Below are 25,416 nucleotides of genomic sequence, written 5' to 3'. Positions count from 1 at the left end.
CAGGCTGCTAAGCAAGCTGCTCTTCCACTTGGACCATGTGACCCAGCAGACCTGATGGTATTTGAGGAGTTGGTGGCAGATAGGGATGATGTTTGGAGCCTTTGGCAGGCCCCTTAGGTGAATCATAGTAGAGACTTGGGGGATATGAAAGTAAGGCTCTACCAATATCTGTAGAAAACTATTCTCCCTTTGAGAGACAGCACTTGGCTTGCTATTGGGCATCAATGGAAACTGAATGTTTGACAATGGATCACCAAGTCACCATGTAACTGAGCTGCTCTTCATGGGTTGGATATTACCTGACCCACTGTGATGGCTGTTCTGGTTGTCAGCTTGACTATATCTGGGATGATCTACAATCCAGAAAGGAAGGGCATAGCTGTGAGAGATATTCTGCTTGGCTAGAAGTGGGTAAATCCACTTTGAGTCCAGACCTTTGAGGAGGGAAGACATACCTCTTGAGGTAGGATGACACATGCCTTTCATGTGGGCCACACCTTGTGCTGGAAGCCTACATAAGGGCAATGGGAGAAGGAAGGTTTTGTTCTTTGTCGGCTTGCCCTCACCTTGCCAGTGCAATCCATCTGAGACACCCAGCCTTGTGGGACTGAGCAAGTACTGGACTTTCCATTCACAGCTAGTCATCATTGGATTAGTGGGACTGCAGCCTGTAAGTCATTCCAATAAATTACACACACACACACACACACACACACACAGAGAGAGAGAGAGAGAGAGAGAGAGAGAGAGAGAGAGAGAGAGAGAGAGAGAGAGATTCATGCTATAAGTTCCATGAGAATCCTGACTAATACAGCCATAAATTAGGACATGCGTAGCAACAGTCCATTATCAAATGGAAGTGATTTATACATGTTTGGACCCAAGCAGGTTCTAATGGCCCAAGCAAAGTACATGAAGAAGTTGCCCAAATGCCTATGGTTTCTATTACAGTTACAGTGTCTTCTGCACCCAAGCATGAACCTGTAGGCTTGTGAGGTATGCCTTATGATTGGTTGAGGAAGAGAAGACTAGGGCCTGATTTACTGATTGTTCTGTGTCCTTGCTTACCCTAGCTGTTCCTGTCATTGCCCAAATGGGCCCATGAAGCAAGGGGCCATAGTGGCAAACATGGAGATTATGGGCTTGACTACATGGACTTCCCCTCACCAAGGATGACTTGGCAGCAGCTGCTGCTGAGCTGCTGAGTGCTGCATCTGTCAGCAACAGAGGCCAGCAGTGAGCCCTGGATATGGCACCATTCCCTGGGATGCCAGCCAACCTGGGCACATAGCTGCATTGGAGCACTTCCTTCATGGGAAGACAACATTCCTTACTGTAACAGATATTTATTCTTGCACATAATGCTTCCCTAGAACTGCTGTGTGTGGACTTACCACATGCTTTATCCACCATCATGGTAATCAACACAGCATTGTTTCTGACCAAGAAACTGATTTCACAGCCAGAGAAGTGTGACCATGGGCCCACGTTTTACCATGTTCCCACCATCCTGAAGCAAGTAGCCTGACAGAATGTTGAAATGGCCCTTTGAAGGCACAGTTAAAATACCAATTAACTGGCAGTAGCCTGGAGGGTAGGGGTGGGGTACTCCAGAAGGTGGTATGTACTTTGAATCAGAGTCCAGTATGTGGTACGGTTTCTCCCACAGCTGGGATCCCGGGTCCAGCATTCAAGGGGATGAAATAGGAATGGCTCCATTCACTATCACCTCTGGTGACCTACTTGAGAAATTTTTGCCTCCTATTCCTGCCACCTCTGCTGATCTAGATGTTTTGGTTTCAGCAGGGAGGTGGAGAGTTCCTACCTGGAGCCACAACAAACATGCATTGAACTGGAAGCTCAGACTCCCCTGGCCACTTTGGGCTTCTGGTGCCTTTAAGCCAACAGGCTAAGAAAGGAGTAACAGCATCTGGAAGGGTGACTGACCCAGATTACCATGGGGAAATTAGATTGCCTCTCCACAATAGAAGTAAAAAGGATTATGTCTGGAGTGCAGGAGATCCTTTAAGGCATCTCTTGGAGCTACCGTGCCAATGATTAATGTCAGTGGAAAACTACAACAGCCTAATCCAGCCAGAATAGCAAAAGGCATAGACCCTTTAGGGATGAAGGTATGGGTCACTCCTCGAGGGAAGGGCAAAGACTGCTGAGGTGCTTGCTGAGAGTGGAGGAAATCCAGAATGGGAGGCAGAGGAAGGCAGATGTAAATACCAACTAAGGCCACGTGACCATCACAGAAAGAGGATTATAACTGACAAGTGTTTCCATCACATGTTTGAACATATATTAAACTATATTTTGTTTTTTAATTTCTTCCTGTAATATAACAATTGATTGAGATAATATCAGTGGTTATTATAACATTTAAGTTATGAGACAATTTTATAAGAGTAAGCATTCCTCAAGGGATGTCACCTCCTATTCTAAAACATAAAGTGCATCTGAGGTTGTCCATGGCATAGTTATATCATGTTAGGTAAAATTCTGACCTGTTTATTGTTCTCATTTAGACAATACACATGATAGAAGCCTCCAGCAGCACAGGGCTCAAAAGGAATCCACAGCATCAGTGCATACTTGACTTCTTTATCTGAGGGGGTTAGAGGAAAAAAGGCATTCACACTCACTTGATGGTTTCCTTTTTTATTCTCTATTCTTCTGTATTCTTTCCATGTTCTTTCTACTGTATACTTTTTTCCTAGAGCTTATATACCCAACAAAGTTTTTCAAGCAATATAGAAATTACAATGTAGTTAAAGTCCATTTTTCAAGTAAATGATTATAATGAATACAGGTTAAAAAACATGGTTTTCATCTCTCTTACATAATTAAACATTTTACGTTATTAGACGTGAAAAACAAATTACCAACAAAACCCACAATATATTCATACCCAAGCAACTTGATATAGGTTAGTCATGTGGGCAAGCAAGATACTCTTCTTAGTCAGGTCTTTTACTGGCAGGCTGCATTTTACAATTATAAAGAAAGGGCCAATTACCTGATTACTTATCTTGAAAGGTAAAATTACAAGGAATCACAAAACTAAACTTTTATATATGAAAAAGAATCAGTCTGCTCCACTTTAAATCTTCAAGGTACGTACCCACTCATCAATAGTTTCTTGTATCAGAAGATCTAGGGCAGAAATGGGTATAAGGAATTAATCATCACCTTTGATCATCATCTAACCCTAGCAAGGAAAGCACTTCAGCTAGCAACAATTGGGCTGCTTTGTATTTTTTACCTCAGCTGTATGTATGTTTTCTGTGGTTTTTCATCTCAAAGCTATTATCAAAACATCTAATATAACCTGAAGTTATTTTAAAGCTTTGTTTCAGCTAATTGTGCACACTGAAACCTGTGACTGTGTCTTTCAGCATTAAGATTAAAGGAATTAGAGCCAACCTGACTCCTGGGACTCAACTGTTTTTCTTAATCATTAACTTGAGCTACTCATGGCTCTAACTGTGCAACATTTCCTTGTATTTATTTTTAATCAACAAACATTATTATCAGTGAGATAGTACAGGAAAAATGCTCAGTAAAACAGGATGTTTCCATGAGATACACATACTACATAATAGGCAGTGGAGATCTCCCCATACCCATTAACAACATGCCACATACCAGAGAAAGATAGCACCAGCAAACATGTAAAGTCACAGCAGAAGCAAAAGATATTCTGGGATCTGTGGTCTCAAGGCCTTTCCTGTCCAAGATTGACCCATCAGAGAGATTCCTTGTGGTGGGCTGACACCTTGGACTTCAGTTGCCACCTGCTGCTCCTCTGACATGCCCACCAACAATAAGGAAATGTGATTGGTGTCAAGTTGACAAGGATGGACGTATGACGGTTGAGCTTGTCTTCTTGACTATATCCGGAATCAACTAAAAAGCAGCTAGGTACAGCTGTGGACCATTTTTTTTTTTTTAATTTTTATTTTATATAACCAAGTCCATTTAAATGAAAACAAACATTTATAGACAGTATTTGGGAATTTGGGCGTCGTTCTTTCCAAACTACTTCCTGCTGGAAAGGGGCACTGTCATGGGGGATTTGAAGAAGATTCAGAAATCCTGGCTGTGGTCTGTAAGGCTGCTTTGTCCAGCTGTTTTGAATGTAGGATCACCTGGTACTCTGTTTCAGGCAGCCTGGCTTGATCAAACCACATTAGTCTGGAAGGAATCCACAGCTTTTCATTTTCTGTGAAAACAAAATAGAAATCCTTTTCCCCAGTAACTTGTCCTTGAACTTAAAATTTGGAGTCAAAGCATTTTTTTTTAATTTCATTTATTATTTTACATGTCGATCCCAGTTTCCTCCCTCCCTCCCTTTTACTCTCTCTGCCCTCTCACATGCACCCTAACCACCCCAATTCCATATGTAGGGGAATGCCATCCAGTTGGGGTCATGTAGATCTGACAGGTCATGTGAAGTCGGGACTAGGGCTTCTCTCCTGTCTCTAGGTTAAGGCACTTATCCCTCCATGGGGGGTGTGTTAGCAAGGTCCTTTTGTGCACCAGGGATACATCCTGGCTCCACTGTCTGACATCCCTTAGACTGCTCAGTCCTTCTGGCTGAGACCCATATTCAGGGGGGCCTTTGTCAGTCCCATGCTGGCTTCCCAGCTATCAGTCTGGTGGCCTGTTAGCTCCTCCTTGTTCAGGTGAGCTGTCTCTATGTGTTTCTGCCGCCTGGTCTTGTCCTCTCCATCTGCATCTGGGTTCTAGTTGGACTCAGTGTTTAGGTATGGGTGTTTGCTCCTGTTTCCAACAGGTATTAGATGAGAGCTCCATAGATAAGTTAGTTGTTGATCTCACTATCCGGGAAGGGCATTTATGATAGCCTTTCCAGTGATGCTCAAATTGTTAGTTGGCAGCAGTCTTGTAGTTCTCTAGACCTTTCTCTGTGTTCAATTTTATCTTCAAACCAATATTGGCTCCCTCTTTTATGTTCGCTCTCTCTCCTGTCTTCTATTCCTAACCGGGCTCAATCTTCCTGGTCGCATGTGTTTTCCTTTCCTCCCCCTCGTTTTCTCCTACTTCTCTCCATTCGCTGCCCCCCCCCACTTCCCCTGAGCTCTGGGTGACTTGTCCCTTCCCGGTTCTGTGAGGGATTTATATGAATCTCTTAGAATACAACTTGTATCCTAGTTCCTCTGGTGGTGTACATTATAGGCTGGTGATCCTTTGATCTAGTTCTAAAATCCATATATGAGTGAGTACATACTATGTTCCTCTTTTTGTGACTGGGTTACCTCATTCAGGATGGTTTCTTCAAATGCCATTCACTTGCCTGCGAATTTCAAGATACCATTATGTAGATGGTATTCCATTGTGTAGATGTGCCACATCTTCATTATCCATTCTTCAATTGAAGGGCATCTAGGTTGCTTCCAGGTTCTTGCTATTACAAATAGTGCTGCTATGAAAATAGTTGAACAGATGTCTTTGTTGCATGGATGTGGATCATTTGAGTATATGCCTAAGAGGGGGATTGTCGGGTCCTGTGGTAAACTAATTCCCATTTTCCTGAGGAACCCGCCATACTGATCTCCAAAATGGCTGTACGAGTTTGCACTCCCACCAGCAGTGGAGGAGTGTTCCCCTTTCTCCACATCCTCTCCAGCATGAGTCATCATTGGTGTTTCTAATTTTAGCCATTCTGGCAGGAGTAAGATGGTATCTCAAAGTTGTTTTGATTTGCATTTCCCTGATAGCTAAGGATATGGAGCACTTTCTTAAGTGTCTTTCAGCCTTTTTGATTTCCTCTATTGAGAATTATTTCTTCAGTTCTGTACCCCATTTTTTAATAAGGTTATTTGGTGTTTTGTTGACTAGTTTCTTGAGCTCTTTGTATATTTTGGAGATCAGCCCTTTCTTGGATATGGGATTGGTGAAAATCTTTTCCCAGTCTGTGGGTTGCCATTTGGTCTTGTCCACTGTGTCCTTTGCCTTACAGAAGCTTCTAAGTTTGAAGAGGTCCTATTTATTAATTGTTGCTCTCAGTGTCTGTGCCCCTGGAGTTATGTTCAGGAAGCGGTCTCCTATACCAGTTTGTTCAAGGGTACCTCCTACTTTCTCTTCTAAGAGGTTCAATGTGGCCGGATTGATGTTGAGGTCTTTGATCCATTTGGACTTGAGTTTTGTGCATGGCGACAGACATAGGTCTATCTGCAGTCTTCTACACACCCTCATCCAATTGTGCCAGCACCATTTGTTGAAGATGGTGTCTTCGCTCCATTGTATAATTTTAGCTGTTTTGTCGAAAATCAGGTGTTCATAGATGTGTGGGTTAATATCAGGATTTTCAATTTGATTCCATTGGTCTACCTGTCTATTTTTATGCCAATACCAGCTCTGTTGTAGAGCTTAAAGTCAGGAATGGCGATGCCTCCTGAAGTTCTTTTATTGTATAGGGTTGTTTTGGCTACCCTGGGTCTTTTGCTTTTCCATATAAAGTTGATTATTATCCTTTCAAGGTCGGTGAAGAATTGTGGTGGGATTTTAATGGGGATTGCATTGAATCTGTAGATTGCTTTTGGCAAGGTTGCCATTTTTACTATGTTTATCCTACCTAACCAAGAGCATGGGAGATCTTTCCATTTTCTGGTATCTTCTTTAATTTCTTTCTTTAGAGCCACAAAGTTCTTATTTTATAGGTCTTTTACTTGTTTGGTAAGCGTTACACCAAGATAGTTTATGTTGCTTGTGGCTGTTATAAAGGGTGATGTTTCTCTAATTTCTTTCTCAGTCTCTTTGTCATCTGAAAAAAGTAGGGCTACTGATTTTTTTTTTTTTTTTTTTTTTTTTTTTTGAGTTTATCTTGTGTCCTGCTAGTGCTGAAGGTGCTTATCAGCTGTAGGAGTTGCCTGGTAGAGTTTATTGGGTCGCTTATGTAAACTATCATATCATCTGCAAATAGAGACAGTTTGACTTCTTCCTTTCCAATTTGGATCCCCTTGATCTCCTTTTGTTGTCTTATAGCTTTAGCTAGAACTTCTAGTACGATATTGAAGAGATATGGAGAGAGAGGACAGCCTTGTCTTGTTCCTGATTTTAGATGAATCATCTTAAGCTTCTCTCCATTCAGTTTGATGTTGGCAGTTGGTTTGCTGTATATTGCTCTTATTATGTTTAGTATGTTCCTGTTATCCCTGATCTCTCCAAGAACTTTATCATGAAAGGGTGTTGAATTTTGTCAAAGGCTTTTTCAGCATCTAGGGAGATAATCATATGGCTTTTCTTTTTCAGTTTGTTTATATGGTGGATCACGTTGATAGATTTTCGTATGTTAAACCATCCCTGCAATCCAGGGATGAAGCCTACTTGGTCATGGTGGATGATTTCTCTGATGTATTCTTGAATTCGGTTTGCCAGTATTTTATTGAGTATTTTTGCATCGATGTTCATCAGGGATATTGGTCAGTAGTTTTCTTTCTCAGTTGTGTCTTTGTGAGGCTTGGGTACCAAGGTTATTGTGGCCTCATAAAAAGAGTTTGGCAATGAACCTTCTGTTTCTATCTTGTGGAACAGTTTGAGGAGTAGTGGTATTAGTTCTTCATTGAATGTCTGGTAGAATTCTGTGCTGAATCTATCTGGCCCTGGACTTTTTTTGGTTGGAAGGCTTTCGATGACTGCTTCTATTTCATTGCGGGTTATAGGTCTATTTAAGTTGTTTGTCTGTTCTTGATTTAATTTTGGTAAGTGATAGTTATCCAGAAATTTGTCCATCTCCTTTGAATTTTCAATTTTTGTGGAATACAGATTTTCAAAGTATGACCTGAAAATTGTCTGGATTTCCTCTGTGTCTGTTGTTATGTTCCCCTTTTTGTTTCTGATTTTGTTAATTTGCATGTTCTTTCTCTGCTTTTTTGTTAATTTGGATAAAGGTTTGTGTATCTTGTTGATTTTCTCAAAAAACCAACTCTTTTTGCATTGATTTTTTTTTTTTTTTTTTTTTTTTTTTTTTGTATTGTTTTCCTGCTTTCTATTTTGTTGATTTCAAGTCCCAAGTTGATTATTTCCTGGCATCTACTCCTACGGGGTGAGTTTGCTTCTCTCTGTTCTAAGGTTTCAGTTGCGCTGTTAATTCTCTTATGTGACTATCCTCTGTTTTCTTCATATGGACACTTAGTGCAATGAACTTCCCTCGTAGCACTGCTTTCAAGGTGTCCCATAAGTTCGGGTATGTTGTGCCTCATTCTCGTTGAATATTAGAAAGTCCTTAATTTCTTTCTTTATTTCTTCTTTGACCCAGGTGTGGTGCAATTGCACATTGTTCAGTTTTCATGAGTTTGCAGGTTTTCTGCTATTTGTGTTGTTGTTGAATTCCAATTTTAAAGCATGGTGGTCCGATAAGATACAGGGGACTATTCCTATTCTCTTGTATCTATTGAGGTTTGTTATGTCACCTAGTATGTGGTCTATTTTAGAGAAGGTTCCATGTGGAGCAGAGAAGAAGGTGTATTCTTTTGTCTTTGGATGGAATGTTCTATAGATGTCTGTTAACCCCAGTTGAGACATAACTTCTGTTAATTCTTTTGTTTCTTTGTTGAGTTTCTGATTTGTGGTCCTGTCTAATGTTGAGAGTGGTGTATTGAAGTCTCCCACTATAAGTGTGTTAGGTTTTATATGAGCTTTGAGTTTTAGTAGCTTTTTTTTTTTTTTTTTTTAACGAATGTGGGTGCCTTTATATTAGGGGTATAGATGTTCAGAACTGAGACTTTGTGTTGATGGATTTCTCCTGAGATGAATACAAAATTACCGTCTTCATCTCTTTTGATTAATTTTGGTTTGAAGTCTAACTTGTTAGATATTTGGATAGCCACGCCTGCTTGCTTCTTATTTCCATTTGATTGGAAAATCTTTTCCCAGCCCTTTACCCTGAGGTAATGTCTATCTTTGAAGCTTAGATGTGTTTCTTGTATGCAGCAGAAGGATGGATTCTTCCTTCGTACCCATTCTGTTAGCCTGTCTTTTTATAGGTGAGTTAAGACCATTAATGTTGAGGGTGAGTAAGGACCATTGATTGTTGATGCTTGTTTGATTTAGGTTTGTTGTTGGCAGTGGTATTGTGAATATATTTGTTCTGCTTTACCCTTGGTTTCTGGTGTAGTTGGATTATCTGTTGCCTACATTTTTGTGGGCGTAGTTACCTTCCTTGGGTTGGAGTTTTCCTTCCAATACTTTCTTTAGGGCTGGATTTGTAGATATGTATTGGGAAAATCTGGTTTTGTCATTAAATATCTTGTTTTCTTCATCTATAGTGATTGAGAGTTTTGCTGGATATAGTAGCCTAGGCTGGCATCCGTGTTCTCTTAATACTTTTAGAACATCTATCCAGGACCTTCTGGCCTTGAGGGTTTCCATGGAGAAGTCAGGTGTAATTTTGATAGGTCTGCCTTTATATGTTATTTGTTATTTTTCCTTCACTGCTCTTAATATTCTTTCTTTATTCTGTATGCTAGGTGTTGTGATTATTATATGTCGAGGGGTCTTTTTTCTTTGGTCCAGCCTATTTGGGGTTCTGTATGCTTCTTGTACTTTCATGGACATGTCCTTCTTCAGATTGGGAAAGTTTTCCTCAATGATTTTGTTGAATGTGTTTTCAGCACCTTTGAGCTGGGCTTCCTCACCTTTGTCTATGCCTATTATTCTTAGGTTTGGCCTTTTCACGGTGTCCCACATTTCCTGGATGTTTTGTGTTAAGGACTTGTTGGATTTATGATTTTCTTTGGTCCATGAATCTATTTCTTCTAGTTTATCTTCTGCACCTAAGATTCTCTCTTCCATCTCTTGAATTCTGTTGGTTATGCTTGCATCTGTAGTTCCCAGTTTTTTTGCTCAGGTTTTCTATTTCCAGCATTCCTTCGGTTTGTGTTGCCTTTATTTTGTCTATTTCAGTTTTCAAGTCTTGAACCATTTCCTTCACCTGCTTATTTGTTTTTTCTTGGCTTTCTGTACTTTCTTTACTTTCCTTAAGGAATTTGTTCATTTCTTCCACTTTTTTGTTTGTTTTTTTCCTCCATTTCTTTAAGGGATTTTTCACATCTTCTTTGAGGGCCTCTATTATTTTTATGATGGTAATTTTAAGTCGTTCCCTTCTGCTTCCTCTGCTTTGTTGTTGTGTTCCATTCTAGTTGGTGTAGATTCTCTTGATTCTGGTGGTGTCAATCTTGTCTTTCTGTCGTTAGGTGTTTTCTTGTATTATCGTCTTCCCATAGCTTCTTTCAGTAGGTGTTGGTGGGGTCTCCTCTCTCTATGGTACTTCCCCGGTGGGCTTATGTGGGTCTGAGATTCAATATCTGTAGCTCTGTGTGGTCCAAGCTCTCTAGGAGGTCTCTCCACAGACAGGGACCCAGGGATGGGGTCAGGGATGAGGATCCAGTAGAAGATGCCTCTAGCCAATGGCTCTAGCCAATGGCTGGCAGAAGAGGACAAAGGCTGAGCTGAAACTTGGAGGTTTCTGCAGGATAGTAGGATCTCACTGGAAACTGGCACTCTCCAGCTGAAGCCTCTTTCTTTAGCAGAGGCCCTGCTTTGGGGGTCAAGAATCTTTCTGGGCGGGAACTCAAGAGTGGACCAGCAGAGGTAGGCAGATCTCTGGGAGGGGCCCAGGACTCCAGCAGAGGACTGGAGGTGGGGTCAGAGAGCAAGCAGGTGGAAATTACGGGTGGTCCCGCGTGGATAGGCAGGTCTCCTTTGTTCAGAGTTGCTCCGAGCTATGGACCGTTTTTAAAATCAGGTCATTTGAAGTAGAAATGCCCACCCTAAGTCTAGGCCACATTTGCTGTCAGTCCACGTAAAAGAACAGAAAAGCATTTTGTCTCCTGGCCCTCACTGTCTTTGTCAAGTTCATCTATCCTGCTGCTGAGGCATTCCTGCTGATAAGCTGGTATTAGAACCTGCTTTGGGGGAATTACAACATAGACCGAAAACAAGCTGAGACATCCAACCTTGTGGACTGAACAACTGTTTAATGGGCTTTCTGTTGGGAGTCAGCCTTTGTAATAGTCAAACCTCAACCTTAAGCCTTTCCAGTGAATCTGAGGGGGGAGTTCATCTTACCATTTCTGTTCCTCTAGAGAACCCTGACTAATACTTCATATGCTAATTTTAAAAACAAAAAGGTATAAAAATAACATTAATGAAGTAAAAACATTTACTTGTTCTCAGCATTGTTTTTCAGAACATCCTGTTCTTGTTTTGGTGATGTTCATTGTTTTTTCTTTGTTTTCTTCTGTCCCCTTTATTGCCACTTTTTCTTATTTGTACTTTGTACAATGTTGGGGGTTGAACCTAGGGCTTTGTGAAGCTTAGGCAAGCACTGTAATACTGACCTATATCCTTAGCTCTCCTTATATTTTCTGTTTTGAAATAAGGTCTTGTTAAGTTACCCACTGTATAGCCCAAGCAGCCCATGAATTTGCCATATTGTTTTCTGCTTCAGCATCCCTAATAGCTTTATTTACAGGCTTGCAACATGAGGCCTGGCTTGCCTTGTGTTTTGATTTCTGGCTTACATATTTTTATTTATTTATGTATTTGTGTCTACCTGCACCAGCAGGCCTTTGATATCATCCCTGGGAGGTGATCCAATGGCAGGGTATCTTGTTGGACAAAAACTCACCAAGTAGGCTAGACTAACTGGCCAGTAAGTCCAAGGAGTCTGCTCGTCTGTGCCTCCCCAGCTCTAGGGTTTTAAATGAATACCAGAAAGCAGCTTTGCTCTGCTTTTCTACGGGTTTAGGGCATTGAACTCAGGTCCTTTTGCCCACAAAGCATGCGCTTTACCAGCCAAGGCACATATCCCCAGCCTGTGGTTTTGTTTCTTCATTCTCTTTTGGGATCTCTGCTTATATATGATAGTGAAACACCACAATGTTAGCCATGGTGTCATACACTAGGAGAGTTGTGTTGAGTTCAAGGCCAGCCTGTGCTACATAGTGAACTCTAGGCTTAATCTCTTTTATTTAGCACTGAAATAATATTTTGAGGTATAGTATCATTTTGTATGTGTTACATTTATGAACTTATTTGTAAACAAATATCAATCACCTTACTTAAAGCTTAAGAAAACATCTACACAACATACTTTTATTGCACACTTTTACTAATAATAACACATTTATGATTGTGTCACATCCATCTTATAGTGATAAGTTGCATCTTACTCATACATTTGGACTTTGGAATAACTGGCCTACGTTGTTTGTTCAACACTTGTAGCTCAGTTATGGATTTTGGGAGTTATGTACTTTACTACCAAGTTCCTTTCTGTCCCGATGCACAAAGCCTTTTGTTGATGTTGCCAATGAAGGGATGCTGAAGGACTCTGTTATCTAGTCAAATGGCCCAAGTTTGCTGAGTTAGTCTCGAGTCATACTATAGCTTTCCTTTTGAAATTTTTTTTTAATATCTTTGGAAAAGGCACTGTGCCAAATCTAAGAAGCTAATTTTGATGCCATGCAGCCATCTACTTCAGAATCTTCAGGGGATAGGCCCTTCCTTCCCCTGACCTTTCAAGGGCTCCGGATCCATGACATTTCGAATCCATCCTGGTACTGGTTAGTTTTTGTCAACTTGACACATACTAGAGTCAGCTAGGAAAACAGAACCTCAGCTGAGGAGTTGCCTGCATCAGATTGGCCTGTGAGAGAATCTGGGAACTGTGAGAGAATCTGGGAACTGTGAGAGAATCTGGGAATGTTCTCTGGGTTAATGATAAATGTAGGCGGGGCCACCCTGGGCACTGGTTGTATAAGAAAGCAGTCTGGTGCAAGCATGGTCTCTGCTCCAGTTCCTGCCTTGGCTTCCATCACTCAATGATAACCTAAGCTCACTTACATCCTTTCTTCTCCAAGTTATATTTGGTCATAGCATTGGTGACAGCAACGGTAAGCAGCTATGCCGGTCCCTACCAACTTTTTTTCCCACATCTTAGATCAGAAAACAGAGAGTCATTTCACTGTCCCTTATTCTTTTTCCTTGTTTCTCATTTTTCTTCTGAAGACCCGGCATAAAAGAGTCAGAACAAAGAAAGGACACATCCTTGTGCTTTTCTGTCCCTTTTCCTTTTGAGTGATAGGAGTGCTTCCCCAGGCTTCAGAGAGGTGAAACACAGACTGGGGGTCCTGTGTCGCTCTGGAGTTGGTAGGAGTCTGAGTGGTGGTCTTTGAGCGTCATTGCTCTTGTGCAGCCACCTGCCCCAGACACTGACATTCCGAGGCTGGTGAGCATCTGTCCGGCACAGCGGGTGTGGCAGGGGCTTCCGGAGGCTGGCTCCTGATGTGCACCCTCTGCTTTCCCATGTGTGCTTGTACCGTTTTCTGTTGACCTGTTTGATGAAGATTGCTTTTTGTGTTTCATTTTCTAGTTACGAGAAACCTCCTCCTGGCTTTATAAAGGTAAGCATAAGCAACTGTAGGCTTTTTTACTCCATTAAATATACTTGGGGGCTTAGTGGTTTACTAGGAAAATATGGTGCATTTTTTTAAATCTCCTTATATGAAAACATTGTTTCTTTTCTACAGATACCAAGTGGACCCTAATTTTGGTCTTTGTCCCCCAAACCTATATATACCTTTCTAGAAATTTAGTCAGCTGTCATCCCCTGTCCCCAGGCACCAATGCAAACACACAGGAGCCCCTGAGCCACAGCCCTTTCTGTCTCTGGCAGGGTCTTCCAGAGGCTCTGCTGACCATTGGCCGAGTCTGCCTCACTTGGCCAGCTCCTCGGTACAGTTAAGGTTGGAGTCTTAAGAGCCCTCCGCTGAGCCTGTGACGATGCCTGAAAGGAGGGACACTCTAGCCTCCAGGGTGGGAGCCTGCAGCCTGGATCAGGGTTAGGGTGCTTCAGTAGTAGGGGGACACAGAGAAGCAGCCAAAGGCCAAAAGATTTTCAGTAAAAGAAAGATTTTAAATAACCAGGAAGTATTCTAGAATGCCTTTCTCCTCCCACACACTGCGAGAGGATAAAACCTGTTGGACCTATCTTACGTCAGAGTGTGGAGGTCGCAGGTCATTCCTGTGTGAGCTTGTGCTTCACAGTGAGGTGGAGCCGTCCTCTTGTGTAGTTCGTTCCCTGATACCTTGTCTCTCAGTTCCCAGGGCATGTTATGGAGGAGGGTAATGCCACACAGTTAAGAGGAAGCCAGATGATAGCCTCCCATGCAGGAAGCAAGGGCAGAGTCCTTGTTTTGATTTGTTGGGTTTGTTGTTGTTGTTGTTCTGGTTTTGTCCTGTTGTTTACACATTGTTATCTGTTATCTTCCTCTAGGAGGATGAGACAAAGCCAGAAGACTGTATACCAGATGTGCCAGGCAATGAACATGCCAGGGAGTTTCTGGCTCATGCACCAACTAAAGGACTTTGGATGCCTCTTGGGAGAGAGGTCAAAGTTATGCAGTGTGAGTGAGCATGGGTTTGAGTGACATCTCCGTGTCAGTTTGTCTTGTCACTAAACATGATATGTGAGGGTGGGTAAGTCATAAACAGGTTTATTTGGCCCACAGTACTGACAGCTGCATCAGGGTCTACACAGCGCAGCAGCCTATGTTCCCTACTTGCATCGTAAATGAGGGAGAAGCCAAAGGAGAGTATTCTGAAGGGAAACATAAGCAGGCAATGATGAGATGGGTGTACAGTCACTCCAGACCTGGCCTACATTCCCACTAGTGAGGATTTAGTCCCCTTGACCAAAAACCTTCCTCTAAGCTCTAAGCACCACATCTTAAAAGGTCCCCTAACCTGCACTACCACACTATGGACCAGGCTTTCAACATGAACCTTTGGGGAAACAAGTCAGATCCAAACCACAGCACACCTCTGTACACACTGGTTATATGCTGTACTTGATAGTACCTTAGTCTGTGTGTGTGTGTGTATATGCATGCACATAAGCACTTGCCTTTGCACCATGCATGCATGATGGGAACATGTCTCCTCCAAGCTGACACAGATTAGATCTCTGCTTCAGCTTGCCCCCCTCTTCTGGTGAGGTCTTGCTGTGTTGTCTCATCTTCCTGCTGTAGCCTCCTGAGTAGCTAGAACTACAGATGTTCATCATCTCACTCAGCTCTCCACAGCCTTTAAAGGCCTAGCTGCCCAGGCCCCAGATCACACAGAAGTGGGTTTCTGGAATCTTCCCAGACACATGCCAGCTCTAGATGGCCAGGATCCTGGTCAGGACCTGTGAGAGTTTCTCTTGAGTGTACCAGTCTGACTGGGTTCTTGTGTGCCCTCTTGATAACCGGCCTGACATTGTGCCTTAATTTGCTTGGGGAGGAAAGAGCTCGCTTGGCTTACATATCCTAAGTCACAATACATTGAGGGAAGTCAAGGCAGGAACTCAAACAAGGCAGGAACCTCGAGGTTGAAGCTGATGCAGAGGCCATGGAGAAATGCTGCTTACTGACTTGCTCTCCTTGGCTTACTCAGCCTGTTTTCTTCCTACACCCAGGACTGAACCACCAGTCCAGCCCAGAGGAGGGGACCACCCACTGTCAGCTGGGCCCACCTATATCAATTATCAATCAAGAAAATTCCCTATAGGCTTGCTTACACGCAGTATGATGGAGACATTTTCTCAAGTGAGGTTCCCTTTTCCAAGACGACTAGTTTGTATCAAATTGACATAAAACTAGCCAGCATGTTAAACTAACCATTATTTTCAGCCAATATTCCGAAAAGTTGTCATTTCTATAGAATGAATGATATGCCCAGACAAATAACTTATAGGTGTGGCTTTTCCAGGGTTCTTTGAGCTGATCAAATAGTGACAGTGCCATGTGGCTCGGTCTTTTTAAGGAGCTGAGACCTCATTCAGATTTTGATCAGACTGTTAGTGACCTAGGACAAGAATACTGTGAGTGGTCCAGTTCAGACACCAGAAGTGGCAGTCTTCACCAAAGTTGGGTGGATTTTCTGGAAATAGCATTCCTTACATTGTTGTATGGGAAGCAGATATTCAGTGTCATGCAAAGAAACAGGAACAGAGGGAAAGTAATTCAGTAAGGCTGTTTCTGTTTGTAAAAAGGGTGTCCTATGACCTAAAGCAGGCAGTAAGTGCACTTGATTGCATTCTAATGCAAGTGTGACTGTGCTTTTTCCCCACTGGATGGGGTCTGACAGCACAGGCTGTCAGGATTGGCTACTTTTAAAAGAACAGACGTAAGGGAAATGAAGGACTCTGGGAGGGCACAGTAGCTGGGGCCCATCAAGTTCCTGGGGTGCTTGCAAGATCTTTGGATAAGTTCTACCAGACTAAAAGACTTGATTGCCAGGTGGCAGCTGGAGACACGGTTCAGAGTAAGTATACCTGATGCTCTTACAAAGAGCCCAGAGGAGTTGGGGTCCCAACACCCACATGGGGGCCCAAAGCCTCCAGTTCCCGAAGATCTACGGCTTTCTTTGGCCTGCACAGGCACTTTGTGCACATGGTCCACAGACATATATGATGCAAGCATAACAAAAGTAAAACAAAAATTTACAAGGTCTCACAAGATGGGACTGGTTTGTGAAATATTAACCTTTGATTGAATTTTCTTTCTCAGTGAAAAGCCTGTGACTAATTTGCAGAGATCTATAAGGCAGTTGTTTTAGACAAATGCTACAATTCATTACTTGTTTAGGGAATTTTTTAAAGATTTATTTTTCATTATGTGTATATGTGTGGTGGTGAGGAGGCATGTCTGTGTCCGCGGATGCCCTGAGAGGACAAAGGTGGTTGAGCTACCTCATGTAGGTGCTAGGAACAAAAACTTGGGTCCTTTGCAAGAGCAGTATCTATCTTAACTGCTGAGCCAGCTCTCTGAGCTTTCAAAATTTAGTTTTTTACTTTTAATTATGTGCATGTGTTTCCTTGGTCTACAGGTATGAGCTGCCTAACATGGTTGCTAGGAACTGAACTTAGGTTCTCTTCAAGAGTAATAAGAGCTCTTAATTACTGAGCCCTTTCTCTAGCCCCTATGTTTGTGTGTTTGCCTGTTTGGAGATAGAATCCCATTCTATATTTCAAGGCTGGCCTAGAACTTCTCATTACTTTTAAGAAAAAACATATTGGGGCTTGAGAGATGGCTCAGCAATCGAAAGCACCTTGTTGCCCTTGCAGAAGACCTGGGTTTGTTTTCCAGCACCCACATGATGGCTCCCAACAGTCCGTAATTGCAGTTCAGAGGTTAGGGTACTTTCTTCTTACCTCTGAGGACACCAAATGCATGTGCAGTATACATGCAGGCAGCACACTCATAGGAATAAAATAAGTAAACAAAAAAGAATGATTTATGAAGGCTATCAGCTTGCCCATCTTAAGGGACCTCTGTATATATTCTTCATTAATCGGATTCCCATTGATGCCATGTTTATAGACTGTCAGGAGTCCTGTGGCACCCCCAGCAATGTGTTCTTGCCATATTTACATGTGATGATGGACAGTTTCTGAAGGCAAGATGTTTTGTATTTGTTTCCTCACAACCATTTACCCACTTCACCAAATGATGGAAGCTTCAGGTCCTATACAGCAGACTGTGCATGTACAGGAACCTGCAAACGTTAATTGTTTCTGGGCCTGGAGAGATGGCTGTGGTTAAGGGCACTGGCTATTTGTCCTGCTTACTTTGTGTTGCCATAATAAAACACACGAGGAAGGCAACTCAAAACACAAAGTGTTTAATTTGGGGCTTACTTCAGAGAGTGAGGCTATGAACATCATGCTGCAGGCAGATACAGTTCTGGGTGAGACTGAGAGCTCATGTCTGTCTCATCCACAAGCATGAAGCAGAGAACTAATTGGGAATGGCACGGGCTTTTGAAACTTCAGAGCCCATCCCAGTGACAAGGACACACACCTAATCCTTCCCAAACAGTTCCACCAGCTGGGGGCCAAGTATTCAGACATATGAGTCTCTGGGGGCTAATCTCATTCAAACCGACACATCACTCTCCAGAGGGCTGGAATTCCATTCTCAGCACCCACATGGCAGCTCACAACCACCTGGGACTCCAATTCCAGGGAATCAACGATTTCTTCTGGCCTTCCTAGGCTTCAGGCATGAATGTGGTATATAAACAGACATACATGTAGGCAAAACACCTATGCATATAAAATAATAACAAAATATTGAAAAAAATAATAGAAAATGGTTTCAAACTGCCTAGCCTACAGATCACGTTCCCCGTCCCCATCCCAATCTCTTTCTGTCTCTTTGTGTTCTCTGTTACAGTATCTCACTTGCACAAAGTGGGTCCTGTGCTGCTGAGCTGTCACTAGTTTCTTAATCTGCCAGCACAGCTCTGTATTCAGGTTATTCATTCATACTCTGAGGGGGTCCTAAGAGTGCACTACTAATAGCATCTTTCATGTTGTCACTTTTACTGTGGGCCACACTTGGAATTACAAGGACCATCATTCTGGTGTTGTTTTGATACCATCTCCTTATACAGGCCATAGTAGTCTTGAATTTGCAATCCTGTTGTGTTAGCGTGGGGAGGGGGAGATTATGGGTCTGCACCACCACTATGCCAACACATCACTTTCACGCTACGATAACTTTGAGCAAAACTAATATGCACTGGGATGTGTGCATATCCAGCCATGCCCCTTGGCATCTCACATGCCCTGAGTCTTGGTGAGCATTGGTTTAGGATGTGGTCCTTCTTCCTGAGACTGTTTAAGATGAGTGAAGGAGAGGTTGTGACAGGATCCCTTGCCACAGCACTTGTTAGCCTAGAACTCAGTAGGCCTCCACATCTTCCCTAGTACTAGGATTCTAGGTGTGTCTCTTTCTGTCAGTTAAAGTGGTGGTGGGTTCACATGAGGACAGGAACCCCCAACACCCATGTAAAATGGTGGAAGAGACTGTCACATCTATAGCTCCAGCGCGCCAGAAACCTCAACATTAGATGATGGAGACAGATCCTAAGAGCTTGTTGGCCAGTCAGCCTGACCCAAACATGGAGTTTGTGGTGAACCCTGTCTGGAGGAAATACAGCGGAGAACTGACAGAGGAGGGCACGTGACTTCCTGTGCGGCCTTGAAATGAGTAGTGCACTCTCCTACACGTGCACATGCCACAGAGGACAGTCACTTGCTTTTACGACATGCTTTCTAGAGTTGCTATCATGGACCACATCAGCTCACCTTTATCACATTCTTGCTTCCTGACCTCCTTGGTCAACACCTCAGTACCATTATCACTTGGCTCACCAGCCCCCAGCAGCTGCCTGATTTGCCTCACGTTTGGAATGTGATATTTTACTGTTTGGCTCTATAGTCTTTTGGAGGGGGGTGGGCTGCCACCCAGTTCCCACATAGGTCACTCACTGAGGCTTATTCTCATTTATAAATGCCTGTACTTAGCTTGGCTTGTTTCTTGCCAGCTTTTTTTGCCTCTGGGCTTTTTCCTTTTCTTGTTTCGGTACTTTACTCTGTGGCTGGCCCCTGATGTCGTCCTCTCCTTGTTCTATTGCTCTCTTCTCCTCATTTCGCCTATGTATACTCTGCTGCCAGCCCCTCCTGTCCTTGCTCCTGCTGTTGACCATTCAGCTCTTTATTAAACCATCCAGTATTTTAGACAGACAAAGTAGACAGACAGCTTCACAGAGTTAAACAAATGCAGCACACACAAAGTTACACACCTTAAAATAATCTTCTATAACAGGGACCGCACCAGTGTTTGCTTCATACGCCTCAGGTTGCCACACCTAATGCTAAGTGACGTTCAGTGAAGTCCTTCACACTGCATGCCTGCTTATGTGGACTTGAAGCATCAATTCTTCAAGGCCAAAACCCCTTTAAACTCCCCAACAGTTTCTCTTTTTCAGGTTAAGTTGTGTGATTCTAATGGCACTGCATTTTAAGAGGATCTGTTGCTTTGTTTAAAAGTGCAGCTCTAGCTGGAGAAGCTCAGCATAGAATACATTGTGCTCTTACAGAGGGCCACAGTTCAGTTCCCAGCATGCACATCAGGAAGCTCACAACCACCTGTGACTCCAGTTCCAGAGCATCCCACACCGTCATCTGGCCTCTTCAGGCCACACTCAGATACATACACATATCATTTTAAAACATTTTAAAAAACAACACACTGGGTCAGGTGTTATAGAATGTGCCTTTAATCCAAGTGAGAGACGGGCAGTCTCTGGATTTAAGGCTAGCCTTGGCAACACAGTGAGACCCTGTCTTTTAAAACAGAGAAAGCTGAGGTTCTATGAAGCTTGATATAGTAGTGTATCCTCCAAGTCCTAGCACTTCAGAAACCAAACGTCACTTAAGTCTAGAAACTGGAGCCTGAACTCTCTACCAGGGGGAGTGGGGGCAGCTTTGTACGTGGTTTACTCAACCTAAGAAAGATACTGTTGTGGTGAAGCTGGAGGTTTTACCCATAGCCTTGAGCATGCAAAGCCACTCTCTCTCACTAACCTAAACCCCTAGCCCTCAGAATCCGAGCCATTTCACAAATAAAAAGAATTTACTTTCCTCCACTTTTAGTTGTTTTCCTGTGTATGTGTGTGCTTGCATGAGCTCATGTGCACCCCCTGCAGACAGCAGCCCATGGAGGCCAAAAGAGCACCAGATCCCCCCGGAGCTGGAGGAGCTGGAGCTGCGGGTGGTTGTGAGCTGGGAATCAGCTGACCGTGTCTCCAGCCCCTGCTGTGCTCTTAAAAAATGGAGTGGAACATACTAAGAGCATTGGATTACCTCATAAATATTTGATGAGGGAACATTTATTCCTAACTTCACGAGATTCAAGGAAGCAATGAGTTACCCTTCATTATTTCCTGGGAACTTCGTGTTAACATTTCATTGTTAATCCTTTGTGTTTTAGAATTGGAGTCTAATATGAAACTAGAATCTACTGAAACATTATCTCAGTGAGGTGAGACATATCATATAAAATTGTTTTTCTTTGGCTTTAGGTTGGCGTTGCAAAAGGTACGGCCATCGAACAGGCGACAAAGAATGCCCTTTCTTTATCAAAGGCAACCAGAAGTTAGAACAGTTCCGAGTCGTAAGTAAACCCTGCACTGTTGATTTTAACGGTTATCAGTAGTGAATGTGAGCTGTATAAATACATATACTCCTGTTACACATTTGTAACAAATAACCTCTCTAACAACAAGCTAACTGGGGGCTAGATATGTAGCTCCTATGGTAGAGTGCTTGTGTAGTGCACAAAGCCCCAGTACCACATAAAGCAAGCATGATGGTACATGCCTGCAATGCCATCACTTGGGAGGGAAGGGCAGAAGAAGTTCAAAGTCATGAGTTCAAAATCAACCTTGGCTACTGAGTGAGTCTGAGGCCAGCCTGGGCTATAGAAGGTCCTATCTCAGAAGGGAAAAAAGAGAAAGGAGAGGAAAGACTCTACTAAAATGCTCTCTGTTTAGCAGGTCAGCAATTTGACATGGAGAACAGAAAGTTCATGAATAACCTGAGCAACTATGTGAGATCTTGTCTCAAATTGAGAAAGAAAGTTGAAATAGCTGGAAGTGGATGTAGACAGCTCAGTGGTGGCATGCTTACCCAGCATGTAAAGAAACTGAGTTCAATCCACAGTACTGCAGAAAAAACAAACAAACAAACAAACAAAGATAGATGAATGGATGGATGGATAGATAGATACATAGATAGATAGATAGATAGATATTCTTTACTAACCTGAGGAATAGTGGTTCCTTTTCTCAGATCCAACACCATGTGTTGAACCCTTCTTTGTAGTTTACTATCTGTAAATTCACTTTTTTTACTCAGGGAGGAAGTTTTGTTCCCATGTAAACTTAGATGTGCCTTTGGAGCTGGAAGTGTGTGTTTCTAAGATGACATAAAGCAGCTCCCCCATCTCCTTACTGCACCTTCATGAATCACCTCTTGGAGGTATGCGTTCACATCCACTAACTCGTTCTGCCAAGTGAGGCTTGATCTGTGAATGCACTGAGGTTATCAGTATATACAAAATAAGTCAACAGGGCTGGGTGTGCTGAGCTGTGTTTGCAGTCCAGCTCTTGAGAAACAATGGGAAGACCCTACGTGAGCCCAGCTTGGGGCCCATAGCAACAGCCTCTCACAACACATTCTCCAGGGACTAGGGAGATGACTTCAGGATAATAGCCCTTGGCAGGCAAGCACAAAGATGGGAGTGTGACTCTCCATCATCTGTGCAAATGCTAGGTGGGCATAGCAGCCCACCAGTGCCAGTGCTTAGTGGGTAGAAAGGGGATCCCTGAGGATACTGGCTGGATAGAATAGCTGTCTTGGGGGCTCTGGCCTCAGTGAATATGATGGAGAGCACTGGAAAAGATTCCTAAAGTCAGCCATGGGCTTTGACATTAGCACATACACACAGACACACACACACACAGACACACACACACACACACACACACACACACACACACACACACACACACACACCCCTCCAAAACGAAAATGAAAGAAGAAAGCACTGAGCATTGTCTAGGCTCTGTGATGCTAGAGCTTGAGCCCAGAGCCTCCTGCATTCTAGGGGAACACTGTGTACTCGCTACAGTTCCAGATATAGAATTATATTCTGATGTTCAAGATTGCAGAATGTTAGGGGAAAGGGTTCATGAAAACCTAAGTGAAAAACAACCTGTAGTCCCGTCACTCAGAGGCAAGGCACTTCAGTCTCTGAGCTTGAGGCCAGCCTAGTCTCCATAGCAAGTTCCATGCCAGCCAAGGGTGCACAGTGAGACTCAAAACAAAACAAACAAAAAAATCTGCATATATCTTATTGCTCAAATTCTTTATAAAATATACCAAAAACTAGCCAGGTGGTGGTGCACACCTTTAATCCCAGTACTAGGAAAGTAGAGGAAAGTGGATCTCTGTGAGTTCCAGGCCAGCCAGGGCTGTTAACACAGAGAAGCCCTGTCTCAAAAAAAAAAAAAAAAAAAAAAAAAAAAAATTTAAGTAATAATAAAATATATCAAAAATTAACAGTAATTACTCCTGGTTGATGAGAGTTCATTTTTACACTTTGGAGATTGAAGCAGGATCGACATAGTATGAGGTGATCCTGGATGACAAAGTGAGACCTTGTCTTAAAATAAGCTGGCACTGGTGACAAAGGCTGTAATCCAGCACTTGAGGGGGTAGAAACAGGAGGGTCAAGACTTCAAAGTCAAGGCTGTCCTCAGTGTCATAGAAAGTTGAAAGCTAGCCTGAGCTACATGGTAAAATCTTATATGATTGAGAGGACAAACACAGATGCTGATGCATATAGCACGAGGCCAAGGGAGCTGACTGTAACCCCAGCGGGAGGCCTAGGAGGAAAAGTCAACAACCCAAGGCCAGTCTGAGCTCCACAGCCAGTGTGAAAGTAGTCACGGCTAGAGTCTCAAACTAAACAACAATCTGCATCAAATCCCAGTTTCAGATCAGAGGTTCAAATTTTACATAAGCAGTCCGTGATTACTGACTACAAGGTAACCTTCTCTAACCCTTAAGGCACATGAAGATCCCATGTATGACATCATTCGAGAGAATAAAAGACATGAAAAGGATGTAAGGTAAGGCTGTCCCATTGCTACCAATATACAGGGTTTTAAACAAGTGTTCTAATATATGAGGGACCATTTGTAATCCAAGTACAGTAACTAAATAGCTGGGAGAGCGAGATTTATCACTGAGCGGAGATGTTGGGGTAATGAGTAGGAATGCTTCTACTACAGTGTCCTAAATAAACAGTAGGCATGCCTTGAGTTGTGGACGGTCACATTGTACTTAACTTTAGGGTGTGTGTGAGTGTGTGTGTGTGTGTGTATGTGCACGCGCATCTTATTGCAGTGTCTCACCATGAAGTTCATGCTGGCCTCAAATTCTAGACTTTCGTGTGTCAGCCTAAAGAGTGCTGAGATGACAAGTATATGGCCAAGATTAAGGAAGGGGTGTGTGGTTTTGTTGTTGTCAAAGTACTTACCTAGCATGCAGGAAGCCCAGGTATTATAATGCACACCTATTCCACCATCACTTGGGATGTGCAGGCAAGAGGATCAGAAGTTCAAGGTCATCCTTGACTATCTAGGAGTTGAGGCTAAGCTAGAATACATTGGCACCCTGTCACCCAGAACAAAAAAGGTTGTTTTCTTATTGGTTGTATTGTAGTTCTTGAGATGCTGCATTACCATGAAATAGTGGTGGCAATGTTTCAGTGGGTGTGCACTTGCTAGAAGTTACTAGGGCTACAGGAGTTTGCACAGCTATTTAGGACAGTGAAGGGGGTTGTCTTTAGCAAGGCTGCTCTTAAGTGGAATGTTGTGATGAATCTGTTTAGGATCCAGCAGTTAAAACAGTTACTAGAGGACTCCACCTCAGATGACGATGACAGCAGCTCCAGCTCCTCAGGCAAAGAGAAGCGCAAGAAAAAGAAGAAAAAAGAAAAACACAAGAAAAGAAAGAAGGAGAAGAAAAAGAGGAAGAAACGGAAGCACAAGGCTTCCAAGTCGAGTGAGAGTTCAGACTCAGAGTGACAGCTGATGGCAGATTCTCAAAACCACCCACAGGCCAAAGAACGGAGCTGCCCCTGAGAGTAATGGGGCAGGACTAGGAGGGGACACCTGGCACAGCTGCAGATTGCCACCACCTCTTGGTACAAAGTGACCACCTCAGGGCAGGCAGGCTCCCAGGTGCTGCTGCAACAGCACCTGTCCTCTCCCTGAGGGTCTCTTGTGTCTGTGATTGCTTTAAAAGGGCCCCCTGCAGGGGAGGTGATGAAGACACTCTTAGGAACACTCTAGGGTGCTGCCACAGCTTTTGCTCTCCATGGTGTTGCAACTCAGTTCCCATGAACTTCAGGCTTGACACTTCTCTGCGGTTCGGGATAATAAAAGTTGATGATTTATTTTTTAAATGTAGTCATTATTAATTCAGGCAGGTGGTCCACGCTCCATTTTTACCCCAGTTCCAGTTGGCTCACTAGTTTGCATTGGAGTTATTTTTATATCTCATGTAGACCTAGGTGTATGCGAGGCCTCCAGTTCCAGCCCTAGGAGACACTGATGCTGGAAGATCGCTGAGTCCACAGCCAGTCTGGGCTAAGCAGCAGGAACATATCTTTAAAGAAAGAAAAGGAAAGGAAAGAAAAGGACTGTGTGCCATCAACATAATAAATAGGATGTTTTATTTCATTTTGACATAGGGTCATAGCTCTGTCTGGTCCAAAGCTGGCTGTGGAGACAGGCTGGCTTTAAACTAACAGGGATATGCTTGCCTCTGCCTCCCAAGTGCTGGGATTAAAAGCATTTGCACATTGCCAGGTGTACATAGGACTTTAGTGTTCGTGTTTGTACGTACATGTGTATGTGCATGCATGTGTAAGCCAGAGGACAACCTGAAATGTCATTCCTTAGGTGCCTTTTTTCTCGGAGTCC

At 43.0% G+C, this 25,416-nt stretch overlaps 1 protein-coding gene across 1 annotated transcript in view; it reads left to right on the top strand.

The window, feature by feature from the left end:
* Rp9 (RP9 pre-mRNA splicing factor) overlaps nt 1-24,896 on the top strand; it is a 30,825-nt gene extending 5,929 nt beyond the window's left edge. The window contains exons 2-6 of the mRNA XM_051196875.1: nt 13,403-13,433; nt 14,306-14,435; nt 20,944-21,035; nt 23,495-23,556; nt 24,321-24,896. Coding sequence (XP_051052832.1) covers nt 13,403-13,433; nt 14,306-14,435; nt 20,944-21,035; nt 23,495-23,556; nt 24,321-24,516 — 511 coding nt within the window. The 3' untranslated portion in view covers nt 24,517-24,896. The remainder of the gene's footprint in view (nt 1-13,402; nt 13,434-14,305; nt 14,436-20,943; nt 21,036-23,494; nt 23,557-24,320) is intronic.
* Nucleotides 24,897-25,416: the final 520 nt, after the last annotated feature.

The sequence above is a fragment of the Phodopus roborovskii genome, unplaced genomic scaffold, assembly GCF_943737965.1.
Source record: "Phodopus roborovskii unplaced genomic scaffold, PHOROB, whole genome shotgun sequence".
NCBI classification, from domain to species: domain Eukaryota; kingdom Metazoa; phylum Chordata; class Mammalia; order Rodentia; family Cricetidae; genus Phodopus; species Phodopus roborovskii.
Note: the sequence above shows the minus strand (reverse complement) of the source record. Positions and strands in the feature narration are given on the sequence as shown.